Raw genomic sequence first — 27022 nt, forward strand, 5'->3', positions numbered from 1 at the left:
TACACTGGGTGTACTGGTTAGAGTCACAGTAAACAGAACAGGCGTTAATGGCTTTTGCGTTTAGTTAGCTGTTAGCTAATTATTAGCTGATTGGTTTGACACAGAATAAAAGACAGGTGCAGTTGAATGAGTGGTTTCAGTTCCTGGTATATATACCTTAGCTGGCTTTAAAAATATCACATTTACAGAAAATGATCACATTTTTCAGTGAGGCATGTGCAATAGAAATTACTTAATTCATTGTGCAATGTTACACAATGGTTACCTTTTTTCCTGCCATGCATGTTTGGAGCTGAGACCTGTTTAACACCGGATGGTAACAGTTTTCTGGTTGCCAAGATACCTCTCTCCAGTCACAGGTTCTGTTATCAGCGCAGCTCAGACATGGAACAATCCAACGGCCTTTGGAAAACACATAAAAATGAAAAATAAGGGTAAAGGTATATAAAATATGCATTGGGAAAGGTTGGTAAATTACTATGCATTTACCATAAGTGAAAAGAGAACATGTTATTGTTTTTATGTAAAGAAAATATAATGTAGGCATTATTAGGTCTTTGGAGACAGTTGAAGTGAAACAGGAAATAACTTGATTTCACCCTTTTGAGCAGAGAGTATATATCAACAGATGAAACAATACACCTCAATATACCCCCGGTCTGCACCTCATAGCAACTACAGTACAAGGCTCCATACAAACCTTTCTCTACTGACTCCATGGCTTGATAAATAAGTCTCAGATACAGTACAATACATCTGTATCCTGTACAGATGGGGGAAAAAAAAACAAACAAAAAAAAACAAAACAGCAAGAGTCTTCTCTTTACTACAGTTTGTCAGCATGTTGCCCAGCAACAGCCTACACCCTAAGATGAAAGATATTGAAATTAAGACTGAATCTGCTGTCAATTATTGTACTGTTTGTTATTTGGACTGTAAATTGGAACCATAACAGCCTAGAGATGTGGGACATTTTCTCAATTTTAGGGTGCTACATTTTTTTCATTGTAAATATAGATTATGATTGGTGAGGCAGTATTATCAACAGTCTGACATCCTTGTATTAACAGTGTATATTATCACTGAAATGAATCAATTATATTCCAAACTTCTCTTGTGCATGACATTCCAGTTTGATAACCTAAGACAATGAAAATGTCACTATGGGGCTGCTTTACTACATGAAAGCCCATGAATAGTTATGGATTATACTAGGACAGAAAATGCCTATTAGTATAGGCATTTTATCAGGGAACATAAGAGTATAGATTACTGATTTTAAGCAATCATTTCTGTGAGCTGACTTGTTTTCAGTTTCAATTGTAACTGTGCGTTTTACACTAGAAGAATGAAGCTGAGATTGCACTGTACCAGCAATCCACTAATGCTTTCCATTTGTCATTCAACATTTATACTGTCTGTAAGATGCTATAATTGCTCCTTCCTTCCTCAGGATATGAACAATGTTGAGTAGATTTCTTTGTATTATGTATACCCCTGCTAGGAAAAAATTCTGTGCACCCAGTAGCAATATTAAAATACTGTCAAACTGTGACAAAATCGCCAGAACTGGACATATCTGTCTTCTTATACTGGAAGTGATCTTAGTTAACCTGACAGTTATTGCATTACCATCATACATCAAGGCCTTTCCTATGGGATGCCAACTCTTTCAGAGACAGCACACAGAGGAACATTAGGAAACACTTGACTGCACCGTAGCTGTAAGTGTGGGTGTAAAGGACTAACCTTTGGCATCTCCAGAGTTGCAGGCCTGTACCTGACCCTGGGAACCCAGAGAGAGGTGGCTGCTGGGGAGAGACTCCAAGCCACAGGGCTCCTCAGGCTGAATTATCAAACCGCAGTCCTGCACGAACACACACACACAAAAAAATGAAAATGAAATGAAAGTTCAACGCAGGATGATAGATGATATGTCAAAACACTATACAAAACCGAGCCCAAGATTTTTTTTTTAATCCTAAAACTGAATGCAATATAGAGGTTGTTGTTTTTATTTTAAATAGATACAGAACACAGTGCTTGTGTGCCAACATTATAGGATTCAGAAAAGTGTAAGTTATAGTATTATTAATTTCATCTGAAGTAGAGCAACTCTGTGGTTCTCTTTAGCTGTCAGCACTTATTTATGGAAGCTGCTCTGTAATGTGGGTGTTTCGTGGTTTGATGTCACCTCTTCAGGTTATAAATTCCTTTATGCTTAAATTATGCTTACATCTACCAACAGGACTGGTACAGGATAAAAATAAAATCACAGTCAGCTTTAATGTGATGTCCTAACTCAGACTGACATCTGAAAAGTTAAAACTGTTTCATACTTCAGATCATTTAATTTAGTCCTACTTTTTTACACTTGAGGTTTTGCTGTACGCGTGTAGGAATATTCAAAATGAACATGTGGAATTCTAAATGGAAGCATAATGGACCTGCAGGCAAAAAAAAAAAAAAAAAAGATAGAAAGCTTTAACCTTAAAAAAAAAGAAGTGTGTACAAAATTAAAACCAGCCTTTAAAATGTGGAACAGAGACTGGGGCTGTTTAAAAAGCAAAACAGCAAAAAAAAAAAAAAAAAAAAACCCTACCCATTTAACAGTGTCTTGTTATGTATTCAAAACTTTCACTGTGGAGTGTTTTTTACATTGTAAACCAGAACAACAGCTTTTGAAAACCTATTCCTGTCAATGTGGTTCCGAAGCACTACACAACAGGTGTTTCCTAGAGCTTTCAAACTCTCCTGCAGTACTTTTTAACAGGAGTTGAGGGTATTGAGGAATGCTTTACCTTAGTCATTACAAAATTGCCAACAATGTACATTCACAAAGAGAATTGTCACATTCCTTTTCCAGGGTTCTTCAGAAACTGAATCAGAAAACCTTTGAACTGCAAACTCTCTCGACTGTTTCTCCAAGACTTCCACTGATTCATATGTGTTTAACAGGTATCAAAGTGTCTCCCTGGCACCAGGCCCTCTCGGCATAGCCTTAGTTGTACAGGTCAGACAAATATAACAAGATGAATGACACTGAGAATCTCTAGTGTCAAACTGCAATGTCCACTTGGAGCCTTAGGGTCTGGACATACTGTGGAACTATTTGGCGGCATTACTGAAACTAACACCAAAATCAGAAAGCCCCTGCCTTACAGCACAACAATTTGCACAGGGCTTCACGCAGCAGCACCAAATTCCTGAATGATACGCGACTGCTGTCAACAAAGTGCAACAAGACAACTTAACAGGGATTTTCTTGTTCATACTTGTGCACAGAGTATGTGGATAAACACAGCATCCCTTTTGATTTTGAGAATAGAAATAAATGAGCTCTAACCAAACAGAAATGCTTTGGCTGATACTATATATATATATATATATATATATATATATATATATATATATATATATATATATATATATATATATATATAAACCTGGCTTCAAAATGCGATTTTAAGAACACATCAGCTTAAGTATAATCACCTTATAGTAATTTTTTTTTTTTTTTTGTCGCTGATGAAATGGTAATGGTATGAAATGAAAATATCTTTTAATCCATGGGAAAAAAATAGATTTCTTAACTACTGGTTGCAGAGATTAAACCATTTATTCATAAAATAATTCTGAAGGTAACCAAGACCTAATGTGAAGCCAGATTCTCTGGGTTAAAACAAAATTTGAATGGTTTCAAGAATATACTTTTACAGCAATGTATTTGTTTTATTCCAATAAAATAAAAAAAATAAAAAAACTGTAGGAAACTTATGAGTTTCTACACAACCATTGGTGTCTAGATGTGCTGCTTCCATATTTATCCATCTTATATTAACACAGTTATAATCTTTTTTGATCAAAGAGAACACTAACTTATCATGTTAAAAGCCTAACTGAAAAAGCTATCAAGAAAGGTCAGGGAGCCTCATTTACAGTTCCACAGACACAGTGGGGTTTCTTAGCTGCTGGTAGTCCTGTAAAGGATCTAAGTTGCCTGGCCTTAGCTTTCCTAAATACTGTATGTTTACAAATTATCAGTGACTTTGGACATTAAAGGCCAAGTTAAGTAAATTGATGTAATCATTTTCCTCCTCAATGACACATATTATACATTTATACTGTATATAATAAAAACTGTAGTCTGCTAAGCTAGCACACAAGCGCATATAAAAAAGTACTGATGTCACAACTGCAAGATGGAATACCTGCCAACTCTATAGCTTGAGGTCAGACTATGACATTACCACTTTCTTTCCATTGGGCTTCTTTCCCAAGTAAGTGTCTCTGATTTAGGGAATCTACTCTATCTCATTATTTATTGGTTTCATTTTAGTTCTATATGTTTTTTTTTTTCTTTTTAAACTGTATTCTGGACTACTGTATAGAGCATTACATTATATTTCTATTACAGCATGTTTTGAAGAGCCATTTTGTTTCACTGTATAAATTATTGAAGATGTTCATCATGGTAAGTTATTATTAGTTTCAAATACTGAGATGTTTATTATTAGTTTCACATACTGAGATGTTTCTTGATTGTCATCAAAATTCACGGCATTTTATTTCCAAAATGTTGGCAGTCGTGAGATGTTGATCACATGGGTATATTACTTTAGTATAACCATAATATTTCATGTATGGTTACACTAAATGTTATATTATAATATATATATATATATATATATATATATAGAGATATATATATATATATATATATATATATATATATATTAGGTTTTGGTTTACATTTTCTGAAATGTAATTGCATGGCTTAATTAACTGTATGTCAATGGGAGGAAACATGGAATGTGGACTAGACTGGGTGAACCTGGCGGGTAGCACAATACATACTCAAAACTCAAAGCAGGAGTATATAGTGTAAATACAGAGGATGCCTTTCGGAATGATGAAATGCTTAGTGTAATGAAACCTACACATACCAGACTAACTGACCAGAACAACCTCTTACCTTAACAGCTCAGCACTTAACTTCAAATCAGTTTTATTGCATCATATAGCATTTGTTCACAAAGCCAGAAAGTAGTAATGGAACAACTTTATCCATAAAGTAACTAAAACTGAAAGACAAACTTTACAACAAATGCCTTGTGTCTTCTCTTCTTTTCCTAATATTGCCCCAGTCCTTTTATTTTAAAACACCAATTTACTGTACACCTGATTTAACCGTTTCTCACATGCACCAAACAGAGTCTTTAGCCTGTTTTATTGTGCTGTGAATTTATGATACTGTACTGTTAAGAATGCTCCATGACGTACCCTTTCCTCAACTTGCTATGCTATCGTGAATAGTTCAATTAAGGTCTTGCTACTTTATAGATTTACTTTGGCAACACTCCATGTGGCAATGAAAAGTACGAAGGACTGAAACTCATAATCCTTTTACTCATTAGCCTGTTAAATTAGTAGGTCTAAAGTTCACAGACCAAAAGGAATGCTATCAGCACCAAAAATGTATGCGTGAATATAAATATACTTCCCAACAGACTACAAAAAGCACAGTACGGTACATCGGAGTATTTTGCAATGCCTCTTGGAAATGGTGGTTTTGTACAATATACACATTCATTTAATTGAATAATATATGTATTTTTGTAACCATGTGTTGCAGAAATCAAATTGAAATCTGGCAGGAAAATGAAAATGATTGTGAAAGTAGGAATTACAGTACAGCACTGTTTTAAATCTGTTCGACCAAGGGAAAAGGGTGCAGCAATCTACAAGTTGATGAATAATAAGCAAACGCTCAAGCTGTGTTGTCTAACTCATTCCTACAGTAAGTGTTTTACTTAGTATTGATTTCAATGTAAAACATGATTATAGTAATGTAGGCATTTTATATGTATCCTTTTAGCAGAACAGTGCGCTACCTTTCCATTGTGCACTGTGTGTCACTCCAAGAAGGGGGGTTAAAGGCTGTTTTAGCTTCATAAAAAGTGTACTGTACCATTGCCACAAAGATGGCTGGAGTGGGGGACGTCAGACCAGAAACAGGAACCAGGAAATAAACAAAGAGGTGGAGTTTTGGGGAAGCTGAGCACTTCCTTGCGCTCAGCGTTTAATAAATTAACAGACAGTCAGAAAATAAATGTTTGCAAGACAAACAAAAACACACAGGACACGGCACTTTCGCCAAAACAAAAAGACAAACAAAACAGACTATACTAAACAAACACGGTGAGCTGATATTTTTTAACTATTATTATTATTATTATTATTATCTCCGTCTCCAATCCCGTTCTCCACTCACCGAACACACAACCTAGAGTGGGTGAAAACATACAACTTTTACGCAGCTGTACCAAGACTCGATTGCTAATCAATCATTCAATTTGAGTTGCGGTACAACTGCACGTGAATTAATAAAGTGCAATTCCCCCTGCTCATACTTATTACTTTTTACTTGCACGTGAAGTGCTGTGCAATCCTCGTGCCTAAATACAAATATACATTTTAAACACTCGTGTTACACAGACCCGTTTATATCCTGTGCACCAATGACTATACGCCAACATTAACACACAACATACAACACAAAATACACACAGGGGCGGGCACTTTGCCACAACCATTCACTTTGTCATATGGTAGGTACAACTTGAAAATGTAATTAATATTTAGTTTATTTAAAGAATCACTGCTCCTTGGCGTAACAGTACCATGATTTCATTAAACTGAGCTTGCAAACAATTTAAGGTAATTATGTTCTGATGTCTTTATTCTTCTCCATGATGTGAAAATGCTTAAAATGTATCAGTAAGATGTTGCCAGAGAGTTTTATGAACAGGATCTCAACCAGTGTCTTGAAATGTAATCTCCCAGACGTAAAGCCCTAATTTAGTACAATATAACAGAATGTACCCGCAAATGAAAGTTAACCCTTTTTCAGTTGGCACACTGTTTTTTGTAGATCTGCCACCAGGGATAAACAAGGCCTAAAACGTAGTATTCAGAGAGTGATAGCAACCACATTATCCCCAGTCCACTGCTGGAGATTATATACAAGTAAGTACTGTAACAAGTAGGGTGGCAAGTGCCCCATATTCCTGGATTATTGATAGCACTATAGCCTTTGTCACAAAAGTCAAAAGCACACGTCTGGTAAATAAAGTACAACAGCGCTTGAGCAAAACATAATTTCTGTTGCCATGGTTATGTCAAAAGATATTAGAAGAACACCCTGTGTTTTCTATTCAGCATTTTCTAAAGCAACCACAGCAATCAGAATTACAGTATACAGATGATTGCTACGGTAGGAGTATTAGTATTTTGAGGACCCTACTTGGTCAAAGATAGCCATGCAATGCAATGGTATCAATTACAATTTGTAATGTTCAATTTATTTTGCCTACATTAAACAGTACACCAATCATTACTACCATTATTCCTTTAGATACATAAGAACAGTCGTTCCTGCTCAGTGCATGGTAGTCTTGCATGAAACTTTTTATAGCCAAACTAATTTACTCAATTTGATTATAGCAGGACCTTGAGGTTTTGAATGTGGAACTTGAAACTGGGCTTAATTTTAGTTTCTCGTGTGCATAAAAATAGCACAGGGAAGATAACCGTGACAACAGCACACAGGAAACAAGATAAAACTACTGGAAACCCTGAGACAACTGGAAGTCATTCCTTTGTAAATAAATACATAAATAAGTGGATAAAATCCTTATAGCTTTGTTTTCCACACATGTATATAAATGTAAACACATTTGTCGCACATTTGAAAGGCTACTGGGGGGGGGGCGGACATCACCTGAAAATGATTAATCGTGATTCCTTTCAAAAGGTACTGATTAAAGGTTTGCCTAAGAGCCCAGAGCAGACTAAAAGCGGCCCTTTTCCAGCTTGATGGCAGACTGCAGGCTGCCTCAACACTTGGACAGAAACAGCAGTTTGCAAGTAGACCGTGCCAACAGAACAGACTAAAGCTAGAAGACACAAGCCCCCCAAAACCCTGTCAGACAGCACACAGACCATGATCCCTTAGCATTTTCAGTTCTCACACAAAGTACTTGAGCTGCAAATAGCTGCACCATTCCAACATCACAAAGGAGACAAATCTTTCTTAAAAGCTGACTAATGCGATTGTTGAAAGAAACTATTATACCAGGGACCGTACCATTCGATCTTATTTCAGTGTGCTTATAGAAAGTGCTTATGACCTGATACCCTAAATATCACCACTACATTGAGTTGAAATAAACATGTGCGTAAACCATTGGGCTTAGAGAGTCTTTCTCTTACAAAGCAATAAGAAAACACCACTAAACTAAATTACTTGTATCCACACTTTAAAAGAACAGAAAAACTGAAAATCAACAACATCTTGCCAACACATTCAAGGAACATTTTCTGTTAGAGGATTTCCAGATGGCATTATTAAAATATTTATTACTCCAAAATGAATAGGTCTCACTTAAATATATCTCACTACTCTGTGCTTGGCTGCCTATGTTCACAGCAACAGAAACAAGGTAAGGGTGAACAACTACATATACAGTGATGTATCTGATCTGTCATGCAAGAGCAAGAATCTACAAGTATAGCACAAAACCATTCATTAATTTGTTTCCATAATAGCCGTTTATATCAGGGCATATTTTCAGCTCAATCAACCTGTTTACATAAAGCATCTCAGTACAGCAGCACATAATGGGAATGTGACCTGTCATTAACATTTTGTTCTTCCAGGATTTACTTCTTAATTTAAATCAGTTGTCTTGGTAGCAAGAAAACTTGGATGCAAGATCAACCCAATTGATACAGTAAAATAGTATTTTTAATGTTTAAAACAGCAAGTGGCACATTAACAGTGGTCTTTGGGTGAGATACTCCTTTTCTTTTAATTTTCAAGTTTAAAAATGAGGACATGAAGAAGTTTATTTTTTTTAATTCCATTTCCTGTGCTGGGGTGCTCAGGAGTTTGAATGCTTAGCATTTTTTGTACATGTGAATGAAGGTTCTTAGCAAGGTCCTTGACAGCAAAATGAGTTAATTCTCTGAGCTGTCGATTTCAGTAACACAAAGCAGGTTGGAAAAGACCCCCTTCTAAACCACAGAGCAATAAGGATCACAGGGAGGTTTGTTTGTAATTGACAGATGATAGTTTCTGATCTGCTTTGTACTATATCTGTGCCAAAGCAGGGGATCTAAGCAATTCATTCCATGCCATGTAAAAAATAAAGGTAACCATTTTTGTTCTGTTGGCTGTCGATTTACACAAGTGAGCAAAAAGTAAATCAACAGATTTGAGATATTGGATTTAAATAGAACAGAAAGGCAGTGATTCCTGGCCGAAACCAGCCAGGGAGGGGTTATTCCAAAGTAACTGGATTGGAGAAAACATGTATTTCTGTAGTGCAGCAGCCGTTAACAATGTATAGAGCTGTAGTGCCAACCGAGGAATGGGACCATTGCAATGATTTTCAATCTGCCACATGAAAGAAAGATTAAAAGGAAACCAGTTAAATGGCTGATTCTTCAGCACTTAACACTCAAAATTAGTAAATTAAAAAAAAAATACTGCATTCTTAGCTGGTGGACCTTTTGCAACAGAATTTACTTTTTATTTCTTCTTTGGTAAATATGCTTAAATCCTTGCATGCCCTCTATCATTCCTTGAACATTAAGAAGCCATGTTTCCCTTTTGTATTTATGTCAGGGTTGTTGTAAACACAGTGGGTACATTAAGAGACTATCAGATGACCAAAGTAGCATCTTTTGCTCAAGCAATGAGGTTTTAGTTTTTGATGCAGGAGGTATCAGGGAACATCTTTGTTTGCCAACAGAGGAAAATGAGATGCTTCTTCTCAACCTCCCTCCACTCCATTTCAAAGAGGGGGAGATTATCTCATTTATTTATTTATTTATTTTTAAATTTGGAATCGCCAATTGTTTTTTACCCCATTTTCTCCCCAATTTGAAATGCCCAAATCACTGCTGCAACCCCCGTGCTGACTTGGGAGTGACGAAGACAAACACATGCGTCCTCTGGAACATGTCGTCAGCCGCCCGCTTCTTTTCACTCTAAAGGCCCGCCATGCAGCTTCCTCAGAGCTACAGCATCGGAGGACTACGCACCTCTGTGCCACTTGCAGGTAGGCCTGCAGGCACCCAGCCAGTCTACAGAGGTCGTTGGTGTGTGGTGAGTGGAGAACACCCTGAACAACCTAAGCCCTCTCCACCCCAGGCAGCACTCTGCCAAATGTGTGCCGCCCCCTGGGAACTCCCATCCACGGCGGCAGTGGAATAGCCTGGACCCGAACCGGCGACCTCCAGGCTATAGGGTGCATCTTGCACTCCACGCGGAGTGCCTTTACTGGATGCGCCACTTGGCAGAATCTTATTGATCTTAACTGCATTACGCACAGTCACACTGAGAGCAGTAGGTGTCCAGTGCCACTGCTGGTAAGTGCTGCAGCGCTATTGTGCAAAGATGTTCTCTAAAAAATAAATGGGCCTGTTTCTTATCTCTTATGATTCTGCACTACTGTCATCTGTCTTTATCATTTACCTCAAGGTCAGTTTTATTATTAAATTTCTTTCATGTTTTTTTTATAAAGTTTATAATTTTTTTTTTTTTCCTACTTAATTTTTTATTGGTTATTACATTTTGGGTTACCTAAACCACAGTTTTTTTCTAGAGTGCAACTTATTTGCTTATGCCCTCTTAGCTGACCAGTTATTTAAAATGTCTGAAGCTTTCAATAAGGTAGAAAGGGGCAAAAAGGCCGTAAACTGACAATGAAAATAATGAATTGATTTATTCAATACCTGCTGATAAATACTTCTTAAAGATAATCATGAAGACGAGTAAAGTATCAGCACACCTCTATTTTGAACCATGTTCTTTAAAAAACAATTTGGTTACTTGAGAAAAGTCACTTACGAATCATTCAAATGCTCTACCTCACTTTCACAGAAATAAAAGGGTTACATCCACAACTACAAATTGGTATTTACCCCCTGATCAAAAGCTGAGAGAAGATTATTTATTTACTTATTTATTTATTTGATTATCTGCAGTACCTGGAAATCCACCAGAGCCTTGTAACCAACTTAACTGTTATTATAAAAACATATAATTATGGGAACTTTGCAATCTTACAGATTTACAAAAAGAAACATGAGGTATATAAATTGGCCAAAAAGATAAATGCACGTACATAGCAACAATTACATGAAACTCCTAAGTTACTTATTACCAGTAGAGATGACAATTTAGATTATGTGATTGTATTGTTCAGTTACCTCCGGTTTGAGTGGTTGTGGTGGGTTTGATCTGTGGCCAAGGTTTCTGAATTCAGCCAAGACATTAAGTCTGACATCTGAGCTCACAATGCCAATCTGCTCACCTATTAGTGCATCATAATACTGACATGGACAGGGTGCTCACCACACTGAGAAGTAAAGTAAAATGGTACTGAAAATGTAACACAGGTACTTTCTTGTCTCCATCCTACAACTTTTTCTAGCCAGTTTTTAATCAACTATTTTTAGGGTATAGTTTTACACCCAAGATTTCCCTGTGTTAAGAGGTAAAGAAACAACATCAAAATAGCCTTGAGCAACATTTTGATAATTGCTTAAAAATGCAAAACTCAGCTAGTTAGTTTAGCTTTTCACCTAAGCCTGTCAAATAATGAATAAAAAATAAATAAAAAATTAAATATCCTAGATGTGGGGAAGATGACCTGGAAACTAAAACACTGCACTTCAGTGAGTCTATCAAAATCACATATTTATTTAAAAAAAAGAATAAAGAAATTTGACTTGCATGTCTAATTAAACCCACAAAAAGGGACTGATGCTGATTGATTTTGAATGTTGTGGCATGTGTTGTTTACTGTTAAAAGATAAGCCCGTTTTTAATAAAACAATAGTTATCACCTTGGCATCATTCTTGATTTCTGATGTATCAGTTTCAAGCCTCTACAGACATGAAATGTCTGCTTTTTGTGGCAGGAAATGTAGGATCATTAAAACTGGAGGAGCCTAGGCTCTTTTCTTTATGTGTTTGGCTTAGCCCACTTTTAACCCTGGAGTGAATGTTCAATGGCAAAGTGACTTTGTGGTTTTTTTTCTTTTTCTCATTTCTGTTTAAGGCAACAGAAATGGTTCACAAACTGTGAAAATATGTTTCATGCATGTTATGTTGCTGTTTCCTTTGAAGGCAAAAAAGTAAACAAGTGTGACGCAGCTGATGGTTAACGAAGAAAATACTTAATATACTTTCCCATTTTTGTTTTAAACAGATGTTTTGCCCTTTCTCTCTCTGGATCCCAGCCACTTCCTATAACATTATGTAGCAGGAAATGGGCTCACAGCTGTGGCTGAACTTATTGCAGAAAAAGAAAGGTATGGTACCACACAAATTATGGTAACTTTCTGCACGGATTACTAGGGAGGAAAATCTAATTTCAGATTGTTTAATGCCTAGTCCTTAAAACACAAGTTTGAAGAGATCAATCGCTATCTAGCAGTTCATCTTGACATTGGAACATGAGAGTACCATTTTATTTCCTTATTTGACAGATACTGTGACACATGGGCTTTCTGAAGATGCAGACTGTACTGCAATGATTCTGTCTCAGTCCCTGCTGGATCCAATCAGCTAAGATGCCTGCAAAATCTTTACTCTATAGTCTTTGCCAGTAGAGTATACCACTATCTTGCACTCCCAACACACACTCTCACACACTGACACAAAACAAAAACACATCCTATTATCCATAAGAAAATATTTTCTAACTGTATTTGGTCACATGAAGTCTTATAATCAGGCTGTAACCAAGGACATACTGAATACAATAAGTAGTTTATTTTGAAAAATGACCAAGCTTAATTACTTTGCTTTATTAGAAATCCTGTATAGCTTAGTGTGCTCTATGAAAATCAACTTCCAGGAATCAGACAATAACTGAATTACTAGCTTTACTTGCAAAGAATTGAATCCAGTCTTCATTTTTAAAGGAGAAAGTTATTATTAAGTTTGTTGTCTGTTACAGCTTGAAAAAATTCTCCCAGACGCACAGGGGGAAAAGTTAGAATTCTGTCAGATTTGCCATACTAGTAAATATAATCCCTACAGATTCTTCTCTTGACTACTTCTAAGCATCATTATAGTGATTGAGGTGCCATTTTGAAACATACCAGACCTCCCTTCCTAATACCACCTGTGTAACTTTCTATTATGGTATGTCAGTAAATCATTGCTCATTTTATTTTAAGTGTTTAAAGTATTGACTCTATGCACATATCAAAGGCTAATGACTTGTACAAGGCCTTATCTCAACATCATGCTATGTAGAATTTTCTGTTTCATCTCTTACTTCTCTAAACCACATGCTGGGTATCAAACCTATAGCCCATAAAGACACAACACCTGTTTTGTTTCAAACACATACTGGAATACTTTTACAGCAAGAGGACAAAGCATCCAGCAATGGAATTAAACATTAATAATACAAAAAAACTATTGAAAAGAAAATCTGCTGCAGTAATTAGGTTTGCATGGAGATAGCAGTAAGTAATGGTTTTCTTTACACTGTCTTGAGGCTTGCAGGGTGGCAAGCGTGTGTTTTCATTTTAAACAGCAGTTTTGTAGCAGGGAGACAGATCAGGATTCATAAACATTGACACGCAACAGCTGTTTCAGCTGCAATTCAATATGATGTTCACTCATGAGCTCAACAACAACAATTAGGCAGGAATTTATTTGTACAGCTATGGTAAAAAAGTTTTTCATCAACCTATAGAATTAACTCATTTTGCTTTATAAAGTATTAAACCTGGTGAATAATGTTATGTTAACATATTGAATTACATACTGCTTTGTAGTTTTCCATATACTTAACAAAGAACTGACAAAAACGTGACATTTAGAAATCTAACATGCGATACTGTACTACTATTATGGCTTCCCATAGACTTTTCCCATATCATTTTGTAATTTCTTTAATTACATGATGTTAAATAAAATATCTAAATTATGTTCATTTTTTATTATTATTATGTCTCAATCCTAAAATTCAAAGCCATAGCTGTAGTATAAAAAAAAAAATTAAAAAACAAAGATTTTGCTGTTGTCACTAAATATTTTTTTTTTATTCATTCAAATCCTTTTTTGTAATGAAATGTTGGAAGAAACTGTCTCAATGTTGGAGACAAACAAGCATCAAATCTGTATCTATATGAGGGATGCAATCAGCTATCAATTGACATTATTATTTTATATATAAAGGTCCTAAACAGACCTTATGGGCATGTTGCATTTTATAATAAATTGTTAATTAAAATAACCTATCTAGGAAAAAAAAACAAAAAAAAAAAACAAAGAAACATATGACTCCTTGTTTGATGTGAGTTAGGGATTCGATTTGTCCAGTGTCCAGCATTAAAGTCTCTTTTCACCAAACAAATATACGTAACCTACTGCAGACTTTTGTTTGAATGGATTGAACATTAGCCAAGATCATGGTTTGTAAGAGAATTATACAATCATTATGGAATTCAGCTGTGCAACAGCGTTGTCAGGGTGCATCATGCAGACACATCTTGACCATCTTCATGGGCTGCTTTTCCACAGAACATAAGCATCAGAAGCCCTCAGATTGTTGAGATAGATTTAAAATATGTGCAACTGAAGGGTAAAACTATACAGTTGGATGAGTGGTTCTCAAGATATATCTAAGAGTGACGAATACACAGATACCTCGACTATAACCCTGTTGGGAGATAACAAAGGATTACAATATACACACAAGTAGCATTTTAAACAAGGCCAAGATAACCATCATATTATTGGTCAAGAAGGTAAAAAGCACAAGAACAGCATCTTACCCAATTAGTCAGGCATGGTCTGATAAAGTCAACCTAACAGAACAATAATTACTGACAGTAATCCCAGTATATACAGTCTTTCAGTCCATATGCAATGCAGAATCTATCAAGTTTGAAATAAACGTCTATGCTGTGTGGCCTGTCAATGTGTTTCTACGTGCTCACAGAGAAGGGGGCCAAGCTGCAGACAGAAGACATCGAACCCAACTTACAAATCTATGCTGGTGCCAACTTTAAATACACTGTGGTGCCAGGCACCTGGAGCCAATGTTGGCACCATAGTGTATAACTGTACTGTACGAGCTCTTGAAATGAGATATCTAGTGAGCCTTAGCTTGGATCCTGTACACAGTGTGTAAACCAAGGCTTAAAAAGTCAAATCCAGGACACAAACAGGTTATCACTGAAATGACTTCTTTATATATGATATTCACAGACAGAATACATGACTGTTTATGTCCCTTTCAAATCTGACATGAAGATTTATTTATTTATTTATTTTATTTTTTACTTGAAAATATTCCCATAAATACAGGATGAAAACATCCGCAAAAATATGAAGAGTACTCGGACAGATGAAGCTGACTCTTCATTACAGTTGGGGGTGGAAACCATACCTTCATGGTGCCGAAGCCAAGATTTCCCACATTTAAGCCAACACAAAACCTGGTTCTTAATCCAGTGGAGGTACTATGATATTAACATGACTGATGTCTCTCTGGGAAAGAAACTATGATATTTTGACAGGATAGCATAGTACCAAAGAGCAGAAAATAATTTTTCTATCATAAATATTATCAAAGACATGATACCTGCTACCACACGTTTTTGGAATACAAAAATTGAAAGTTATGATTCTTTGCTAGAGTTCTACCCTTCAAGAATGGTAAACATGCTGAGAGTCAGGCAAAGCTTCTGAAAGAAAAAATAAAAAGGAGGAAGCCCTACCTAATACCAGTATATCATTGATCACAAATGCATTTGTTGAAATGGTGAAGTCTCAACTGTAAACTTGCATGCTCAGCACAACTTCTGAATAGTATTTCCCAACAAATGAAAGTCAAACTGGTCATGCAGAGATCAGATTCTGACAAGAAAAGACCTACGACTAATTGACTGTAGGTAAGTTATGCAAAGGTATGTCAATGGCTCCATAAGTTAGACTACAAGGTCTGATTAGCCTTCTTCTGAAACCCAGGCCCGACCCCCTGCCAGTGCTTAAACATCTATTCATGCATTCCAATCACCGCTTTTCATAATGAATCCCATCCTTGCACTGCAGATCGAGTTTGAACTGGTAAACAGTTCCATTACAAGGTTAATACAAACCAATTATGAAAATAAAGTGTGTGTGTGGGGTGGGGGGGTGGGGGGGGGGGGGGGGTGATTAATATGGCTACACCGAGCTTCGAAGGGGACCCTTCTAGTGTCACAGGTCTGAGAAAATTTTTCAAAACAAATGGGAATCATACCCTTAGTACTGTGTCTTAGATTAATGCGAGAATGCAGTCATACTGTCACTATGACCATGAAGTTTTCAATTTGTCACAGTGTAGTCACACAGGTTGTGGTATAGGGACCAAAAAGGATACACTTACCCCCCCCCCAAGATAACAGTTAAAAAAAACAAAATTTGTAGTAGAACGGAGTAGATCCCCATGCCACTGTATTTGTATTATATTAATGAATACTTACTGGGGCTTGCTTATAGACTGTGTATCAAGGGAGTGTTGGGGATTTGTGGCACACTCTGTAACCCGGTTTCTCAGAGACGTTGGGTTCAGTGGTCAAGATATGCATTGCACAGTGAAGAAATTATCTGAAGCAGCAGAAAGAAGCAACAACCGGCTGTGGGTGAGATGGAAATATTCAGGCTGGGGATCTCAAGCACAATAGAAAGAAAGCAACGCTGATGTACGGGCAAGTAAGCTGATCTGAGTTGTTGGGGATGGAGGGGGGTGATGCTGGGACGCCAGAATCACTGTCGAGCCCTCTTGAGGTGTTGTGGGCTAGTCGACAAAACACAGAAGACGGAAGGTGCCCCCTTGAAGACCCCAGAGATGTATCCTACTTAGCTACAGTGCCAAGAAAAAGTTTGTGAAACTCAATGATAATTATGGAAATTCCATAGTTTTACCATGATAGCCTTCTTGAATCAAAACTGTCTTTTCTTAAATATCAAATAGGATTTATATTAACCAACTCCATGTCTTTGGAAACAAAATGATGTATGAGTTAGACAAACAATGAGTAATTAAGATTCAGGGTATGTGCAAAAGTAAGTGAACCTCTGGTTTTATCAGCTCAATTAAGGGGATAATTAGAATCAGGTGTTTCAATAATTAGGTAGATCTTCAGGGGTGAGTTTGGGAGCCCCCAACCTACATAAAGATCACAAACTTTGTAAATTTGGTCTTCACCATACAAGTGTGTGGAAACACGTCATGCCACGATCAAAAGAAATCTCTGAGGACCGCAGAAAAATATTATTGATGCTTTTCAGTCTAGAAAGGGTTACAAAACCATTTCTAAGGATTTGGGGCTCCACCAATCCACTGTCAGACAGATAGTGTAAATGGAGAAAGTTCAAGACCACAATCACTCTACCCAGGAGCGGTCGTCCTACCAAAATCTCTCCAAGAACGAACCAGAAAATCATCAAGGAAGTCAAAAAGAACCCCAGAGTAACATCCAAGGATCTGCAGGACACTGGCCTAATGTGTGTTTATGACTCAACTACCAGAAAAAGGCTGAACAAGAATGGTGTTCATGGAAGGATAGCCAGGAGGAAACCACTGCTCTCTAAAAAGAATATTGTTCCCCATCTGAAGTTCGCCAAAGAGTACACAGATGATCCCCAAGACTTCTGGAATAATGTTCTCTGGACAGACAAGTCAATGGTAGAACTTTTTGACCTCAATGAGAAATGTTACGTTTGACGAAAACCAAACACAGATTTCGAACAGAAGAACCTCATCCCAACCGTCAAGCATGGTGGTGGGAGTGGGATGAACCGAAAGTGGGTCATGCAGTAAGACAATGATCCTAAACATACAAGCAGATCTACAAAAGAATGGCTGCAGAAGAAAAAAAAATCTGCATCTTAGAATGGCCTCGTCAAAGTTCGGACCTAAACCCCATTGAAATGTTGTGGCAGGACCTAAAGCGAGCTGTTCATGCAAGGAAGCCCTTTAATGTACAGAAAAATGGGCCAAAATTCCTCAAAACCGATGTGAGAGACTGACCAATTGAATGCTGAATCATTTGTGTATAAATAAATGTTGAAAAAGTATCATGTTTTTGTGTCATTTGTTTAATCAGGTTATCTTTATCTATTATTAGGACTTAGATTAAGATCTAATGACATTTTAGGTTTGAAATATGTGAAAATCCTAAGTGGTTTACAAACTTTTTCTCAGCACTGTAAATCCAGGCAGTTGTCATGCTGATGCGCTGGGGAGACCGCACTGTGGTTGTTCCCTGGAGCCAGCATTGCAGCCTTTGTGTATGCTGATGCGCTGGGGAGGCAAAATAAGATGATCCCTGGAGCCAGCATTACACTTCAGCAATCAACACCAGGCAGAAGGATATCTACATCATCAGATGGAAAGAAACGCAAATGGATGGAGATGCAGATGGATCACATTAGTTTACTGTAAAGCTACATCTTAGTTGGTGTTTATCTTGGCGAGAGCCGAGTGCAAATCAGCCTGAAGTTTTAACATCTACTCTCATGTAATGGAAATCATGAGAAAATTAGAAAAAAACAAATGGGATCATACATTCACACTGTGTCTTGGATTAATGACAGAATGCAGTCATACTGGTACATGAAAAGTTAAAATGTGTCATTGGTAAGTGTAGTCAACACCAGTATAGGCCTGGTTTTCCTATGTGAATTGGGTGGGGGTGGGGGTGGGGGTGTCAGTAAGGGTACTATTGCAATGGTTTAAACAGCAATGGAGTAAATCGTCATGCCATTGGCACTTGTATTATATTAAGGAATACTTTATTTTCTGTGTGCTTAATCATCATGTTTTACTGTTTCAAGCTATTCGCCATGTTTAATAAAGTTACCAGACATTTAACCTTTGGAACTGTCTCTGAGGAAAGCTGAGCAAGGTCTCATTTCTGTAAAGAGGCCAGTATAGACTATATAGAAAATGTTTTCAATTCCAAATCTTTCACCTTACTGGGGCTTGCTATAGACTGTCCAAAGAAAAATAGATAAAAACAAATAAATTATATATTACTGAGGAAACTGTGATAAAGGATGATAGTTAATATTGAAGGATAATAAAGAAGTATTATAGTAAATTATTCCTTTAATAAAGGTAACTCAGTCCTGTATTTTTTTGATGAACCATTCTTAACTTAGTCTAGCGGCTAAATCCACCCATCTTTCTTACCGAAGGACCTTTAAAAAAGCAATATATTAAGCATACATGAAGACTGAAAGGTCACATTCCAAGTACTGGATCATGCATGTTCATGACCAACAACTTTATAATAAAGTCTTGAAGTTATAACTGAAGCCCTAAAGGGGCCACACTACACCAAAAGGAACTAACATTCTATAAAGAGCCACCTTACATCAAAAGGAACTAAGAGTATATAAAGGGCCACACTACACCAAAAGGAACTAACATTCTTTTCTTCTTTAATATAAAATTATTCATTTTTTATCACCTTTAAAACAGATTAATATTGAAATTTGTTTTGCATATATAATGGCAGTACAGGAAATGAAGTTTTCTTTCTTTGTAACACATTTTTACAGGATAATGTCAGAAGCAGCAGAACAATTTGAATGCAATTATAGCGAGATACCATCAATACTTTACATTATCAGTGCATATTATTGTATGATGTTAGAAGAATGAGCATATTGAAACTGGTGCCCTGTTGCTTCATGTAACTCGCAAATAAACTGCTAATCATGCCTTAGCATGCTGGCCTTACTGTCTACCCCCCCCCCCCCCCCCCCCCCCCCCCCCCCCCCCCCCCACACACACACACACACCCACCCCCACCCCCCCCCCACACCCACCCACACACCCACACACACACACACACACACACACACACACACACACACACACACACACACACACACACACACACACACACACACACACACACACACACACACACACACACACACCACACACACACCATATAATTGTGTTATTATCTGGCTATTGGATCCAGCTGTTGTCCATACCCAACTGGATGAGCAGCAACATTTGTGTCTCTACTTTTATTTCTGCTTCTCTTTATCCCCCCCACCCCACTGTAACTGTATCCATCAACACAGTCTCCCTATCATGACTTTGAGCTGATCAAAACACAAGCAGAGAGAAAACGGTCCCAATGCTATTTTGTCATCTCTCACTCTTCTCTGATTTCATGACCTCAAAGTTAATCCTTCTATTCTTCCTATTAGCAAGTCTAAGCAGGCAGACTTCAAACAGTTTTTGCTGGGTCACAAGGTTTAACAGTCAGGGAGATAATCATCTAAATTACATTTTTAGGTCTGATGTCCCAGACAGGCCAACAAGAGTTATTTTACCATCATTTGTTGCTAATCAGAGGGGTCTGTGTGCTGCGGTATCGGCTGTTGCCCCCCCCCCCCCAGACCCCCTCCCCTGAGACCAGTCCTACACTGACGGAAAAGGGAGAGCAGCTGTACAGCTTTCTAGCTTCCACAACGTGTGCTGTAGAGGACTGGGAGACATGAAAGGCAATCGTGGATCAATCTCCCAGCAGCAACATTTTTTCATCTTCAGCACCCATTGAGGGTGGAAGTCAACATAAATGTTGCTGCCAATTTCTGCAAGCTGTGAATGGATAGTTTGAGGGAGGGGGCTACTGTAAGTAAATGACCTTTTTATGCACTGTTATTAAAGTCCATCCTCTTGAGAAAACGTTAATTGAACACTCTGCTTCTACATACTATTAGGCCAATAAATGACAATCATAACTTTAACAATAAAAAAAAAATAGAAAGAAAATGTTTTTATGACTAGATGAGAGAACTGGAACTAACAAATAACAATATTTACCAAAAAAAAAAAAAAATATCCTAGGTGAGATAATTATTATTTTGGTAATTATTGGCAATTGCCTTACATCTATTTTTACAACCCTGTTTGAGTGTAACACCTTTGATTTTTGTTCACTGCCTGGACTCGCTAAAAGCCATTTGTTCATTGGACCAAGGCTATACATGAAAACACAGCTAAGAGTAAGAACAGATATATACAGTAGTGCTTAAGAAAAAGCCAACGTGGTGCCAAACGCTTGTTTAGTAGCAGTGGTGGCTCCTCCCATGAGGCACTGCTTCACAAAGAATTTTCAATAGGTCAAATCAATGTTAAAAATCAGGAATTTGCCAAACTTGTACAAAATCTATATTAACAGTATATTTTCTTACAGTAACTTTCTTACAGTACAGCAGCATTACAGCCTTCTATCAAGTAAGTTCAAAGTAACAGGTATTGACTCTGAGGCAAGGTATTGTAGGATTCGCCTCAGAGAGCTCACTTTTGCACTGTGCACTAAGAATGACAAGAACTTCCAGCTTGCCAGTTAGCAAACAGACCAAGTTTGGCAGACCTATTGAATGTATGAAAAACAATGTATTAGCAATATGTTCTATAATAAACTACTGTACAGTTAAAGGGCTCATATTGTAGATACATATACATATATAATTATTTTTCATGATTCTTACTGGAGTTTGGGGGCATGCCCTACATTAAATAAATACAACTTTTTGCAGAACTTAGAGTAGTTGTAAGACTGCACTCTTCAGTCACAGGCCCATTAAAGTTACTAAACACAAAAACAATACCAAGCAAATTTAAGAGCATTTAGGTGTTTTTAAGTTGTTTCTTACCAACAGGTGTTTTCAGAACAAAATGGTGAAAATGAATGGACCAGTAAACCAAAGCTTTCTGTCATAGTATGCTGGCATTCTCTAATATTTTTTCTGCGAGTTTGACTCCCAGCAGGGGCCTTCAACTCGTGATAAGAATACTGTGAATTTTCCAAATCCTGATCACGCTTCAGCAATGCCCCATGCTGGCTAAGAAAGCATGCGCTGAACCAGAAACCCGGACAGTGACAGGCACCAGGTGTTGGGAAACCCCTGTCTACTATTGTTCAGGCTTACCTTGCATATGCCATCACTATAGCCTCTCTAAGGATGCTGCACTAAGGATCACCTGCAATTTACCAGTGTTTACCAAAACATTCCGTTATACTACTAGTCAGTGGTCAGGTCTGGCAATAATTTGTTTGGGGTTTTTAAATACCTTAGTTAATTAATATGTTTTGATATTTTAATATATGTTATGCAGACAGCTCAAATAGAAATAGAAGGTCTATAGTGTATCTAACATTTATTAAAGAGATGGACAAAGAACAAAATGTTCAAGTAAGATTCTTATTATATTTGCATGGGTGTGGAAATTTTGAACAAAAGTAGCATATTGTTTACATGCAAAACCTGCTGTGAGCCGACTGCTGTTATGAAAACTGACCTGGGAAAGGTTTATGTGGCTCTTTTAAAAACAAGCACAGCAGTGTCTTTTACACTGTTATTACAGACTATTATCCCATAAACTTTTATCTGCACATGTTTTCAGTAGTGTTTGTAATTGAAGGTGGTCAAGAAAGATATAATATTATTCTTTTTTATATATTGTTGTATTTTTTTTGTATGAGTGCAGTATATGGAAGGTGTTTGATTTAATTTTATTTACAGACCTGCTGCATTATGTCTGTTTAACGTGAGGTGCCCTTTGCTTTATACATATTATGGCTTTTTGGTCTTGAAACCCTTTGAGTCATTATACTGTACATTTCTATAACATTGTAACAGTTTAAATATTTTTTAGATCAACCTTAAGTTTTGATTCAGGGAAATTTATATAGAAGCATTCATCCATCGCTCAAAATTATTTGGTTCCTAAAATGTATTAAGTACTCAGTTAACTGTGGCTATTCCAGAACTAAGGAAATTGGCTGCGTCCACAGCCCAATTTGAAAAGTTAGCAGTGGTTGAAGTCAATGCTACGTAACTACGCTTCATTCCTTGCAGCATATTTAATAATGTTTAATAAAGTCCACCATGGCTCTCACTGGCTCTGGAAGCTCTTAGTCACTTAACCACCACCCATCCCTTCTCATCAACATAAATTAAAAGCTAGTGTTTCTTTATTGCACTACTTGGAGTAATGTGGGTAAAAAAAAACAAAAAAACATGCAATGTCAGGAAAGATAAAAATAACTTTATCCTCCGTGTAAGTGTGCTACACTTTAAATTTTATATGTCTGAAGAACCACTTATACAGTTGCCATGGTTATTATGTACATACTGTTGATATATGTCAGGTTAATTATATTTATTATCATACCGTGGTGTGGCGGGAGATGTATGCTACTGACATACTTGTTTTCATTGCAACAGCCTTCACAGAGTCAAGTGCACAAGAGCCCCCAGACAGCTCCCCAGCCCAGGGTTAATACTCTTGCACGCTTTCATTAATCTGATGTCTGATTTGTGAATGGTCAGCCAGCTTCAGAAACATCCAGTTGTACTGCTACAGTTAACACAATCAGATGATTTCTCTGCAGGATGTTTGTGCTTTCCACTGAATAAGTCTCAGTATGCTGCAAAACTACAGTATGCTGCCAGATATTAAAACTGTTTTTATAAGGTACATTATCAGTTAAATACCAGATCATACCAGGTAATATGACAGTGTTTTGAAGCCTGTTTTGATTAATTGAGTTTGGTATTCAAAAATCTTGATTATACTTCAAAACACCTTCAAAGCAAATGTTAAAATCACTTACATTTATTGACCATTGTACTGTTACTTTAGTAGAGAAAAGGCTTTACATTCTTACTATTATGAGGGTGTGTTTGGGGCCCTGGCGCCCAAACTCCTACAGAAGCCCTGGGCAGGCTCTTTTTATTAAGTGTACAGTGTTAGGTTGTCAGATATCAGATTATCTTCCCATTTACTTCGTCATCATCACAATCTTTACCTGATAAGTAAGGTCTAGAATGTTAATAACTAGCTTGAACCTTTTATAACGTTCCAATGTGAAAATGAATCGAAACAAATATATTTCCACAAAACAAAACTATAAAATACAAACAAAACAAAAAAATAATAGTTGGCTTTGCTCTATTATGTGTACTGGATTGTGTGGTTTTACAAAAATTGCTGTGTTTATGGCGTATTGTGAAACTCGTACAACTGATTTTTGGAGAAAATAATATTGGACTGAATCCTTTTAGTTTTTTTTTCTTATTCTAAAAGATTTTAATTTAGTTGTTCATACGTGGCTTTGTATGAGTGCATGCGTTTTTGTCTTAAATTAATCAAGTTTGTGTTAAATAATAAAAAATACTGTAGTGCACTGAGGGACTATAGAGGACGCTGCGCCCTGAAGGGACTATTCTATGTTGCATGTATTGTCCAGGATGGAACCATGCTGGTCGGGGGGGTTAGAATAGGGGGTGAGAAGAAGTAGCTAGGTGAGGATTAGTAAAGGGGGAAGGGAGTGTGTGTGTGTGTGTGTGTGTGTGTGTGTGTGTGTGTGTGTGTCTCTGTGGGGAAAGTTTGTGAGTTTATAGCAGTCCAGTCGGATCACCCCCCAGTGAGGAATGGTGCAGCTCACGTGGTTGCCAGGCAGCCGGGGAGAGTGATGTGCTGCAGTGATTGGTGAGAGAGTGGGTCGGTGGTGGCCTTAGGCTGGAGGGTATAAGGCAGGGGAATACGTTAAAGCAGGAGAGTGATAGATGAGAACGATTAAGAGCAGACAGAAAAGTACAATTGCAGTAAAGAAGCCTATGAGAGTTAGCCAGAACGAGATCTGGGTAGCGGCTGTGTGAACGACTGGAGTAGGAACGAGAACAGAGGGAGTAGGTACTGTCAGTCTATAGAGATAAATTATATAAGAAAGGAGTTTACTGTTTTGGCGTGTTATCGAGTGTTAAAGAGAATAAAAAGCAGATATTCAATTTGCACCTGCAATCCCTAAGTCTGTCCATTTATTCTATTCAAAAGAAACCAAGTGACCCCATGTCACCACAATACATATAACTGCAAATTAATTAATAGTTTTTTCATGTTCAAATTATATTTAAAAATGTAAATAAATATTCAAATATACTTTCATTTTCATTTACTCTACAGGCTAATTAGTGCTATATTACAATAAATAAATCTCTCAGGAGTAAATAGACCAAATACCTTCTGATACATACGTTTCATTACAGGAATGAACATGAACATTTTTGCCTATGTGTACATTTCAGCAGAGTTTTAATTGTGGGGAAGTAGAATTAGTTTGGAAAGTATAAATACAAATACTAAAAGTTATGCTGTGTTCAAAAATGGACTTACAGCCTTCATTTATAAATTGCATTAATCCAAAATACATGCAAAAGAAGTAGTTTCTAAGTTCTAAAGGTACCTGCATCCAATCCTATTTACAATGGCTACCTTATTTACGACAGACTGCCACAGTGATTGATTTTACTGTAAAATTATCAGTGTGGTCTTTGAACTTTGAGAAGGAAAAATAGCCCATCTATGGATTCAGATAATTGGCCTGTCTTTGTACCTCTTTTTACAAAATAATAATAAAAAAAAAACAAACACAAACAGATGTTAAAGTAGCACCTTTTCACAACGTAAGAGGAAGTGTTCTTGTCAGGGCCATAGAATAATCAAATGTGCTAGTTAAACATAATGCATTGTTTCATTTCTAAGCACATTGTACAACTGCAATGGTCTGAATACACAATCCTAAGTCATCCTTTATTACCCCTCCAAAAAAGTTAGTCAATTCTTTCAGTGATTTCCTCCTGTCATTCACACTAAAAGTTAAATGTTTGAGGCTTTTCACAAATCCCTGTCAGTAATAAAGACAATAAAAAGGAAACCACATCCTTCAGATATGCAAAAAACCTATTCCCGATCGAATGCCTTCAGCTACCTGCATACTGTTATCATACCTTAATGAGACCCAAATAATGAATCGGATATGATGGACTTTGCTGTTAAGTATTTGCTTTTAAAAAAAGTAAGCACTGGAACTGTTTGAATGGAAATAATTATTTCCTATGATGACATTCCCACACAACCAGCTCCGAAGGGTGTAGTTACTACATTAAAAACAAGAACATCACAATTTCACTGCTCCCCTTATCACTTTAATTGAGAAACACTGACTGGCAAATAGGGCTGTGGTGATAAGTTAGTGGGACCTTAAATGAATTCATTATTAAACACGGTCTTTGCGTATATTTCTTATTTTTACATGATGGTGATGCAGTCTCAGATAGGTTACTAGAGACTAACAACTTATTAGGTTTGCGACTTTAAAACATACAGAGCAGCACCCTCTCTTCAGAAGCAAACACACACTGTAGAGGCAAACAACGCAGGGTCTGAACATTCACAATTTTCTTGCAAAAATACACAATAATTGTATACTAGCGGGATGGTTACAAAATCCAAAATGACACTTTTGAGTCCACAAATTAATCTTCTCATGTTACTAATTTTGGAGAAAAAAAAATCCCCCTCAAAAAAACATATGGAAAGAATTTTTTGCATGTTAAGGACCATAGTCTCTATAGTACAGTTTACAGTAATCGACAGAGACTTTTGAAGAAAATGTATTAGTATGAGCAAGCCAATCACCACCACTACTCCCACCCCTAAACCACTGCAATATATTTGCCAGCATGAACTGCTCAACTTTCTGTTTAGTTCTGTTCTCATTATTAAAACATAAAAGCATTAAAACCCCCTTACCCTAATGTACTTCTGAAAGGGGTGGGGGCTAAAGTCTTCTAATGCCTCCTTTAGGTAATCGGTGAGTCACTGCTGAGTTTACAGTCTGCTTTGAGATAATGTACATGTTTAAATGTGATAGCTGAGATTATGAAAGTTTAAAAGTAAGTCAAACACCAACTTCAGAACAGAAATAAAGTAAAAAAAGATTTTAGATCTCCCACACTACCACTAATGACAGCAGAAAGAGTCTGTGGAGGAGCAGGTTAGAGTCAAATCAAAGTATTTTTTTTAGAACAGGCAATGCAAGATGGAGGAGTAGACTG

General features: G+C 37.0%; 1 protein-coding gene across 1 annotated transcript in view; it reads right to left on the reverse strand.

The window, feature by feature from the left end:
- LOC121319807 (cadherin-like and PC-esterase domain-containing protein 1) overlaps window positions 1-27022 on the reverse strand; it is an 83116-nt gene that overhangs the window by 10734 nt on the left and 45360 nt on the right. Inside the window, exons 15-16 of the mRNA XM_041257646.1 lie at window positions 1750-1867; window positions 266-402 (exon numbers count right to left, since the gene is read on the reverse strand). Of these exons, the coding sequence (XP_041113580.1) occupies window positions 266-402; window positions 1750-1867 (255 nt within the window). The remainder of the gene's footprint in view (window positions 1-265; window positions 403-1749; window positions 1868-27022) is intronic.

The sequence above is a fragment of the Polyodon spathula genome, chromosome 8 (genome assembly GCF_017654505.1).
Source record: "Polyodon spathula isolate WHYD16114869_AA chromosome 8, ASM1765450v1, whole genome shotgun sequence".
Taxonomy (NCBI): Eukaryota; Metazoa; Chordata; class Actinopteri; order Acipenseriformes; family Polyodontidae; genus Polyodon; species Polyodon spathula.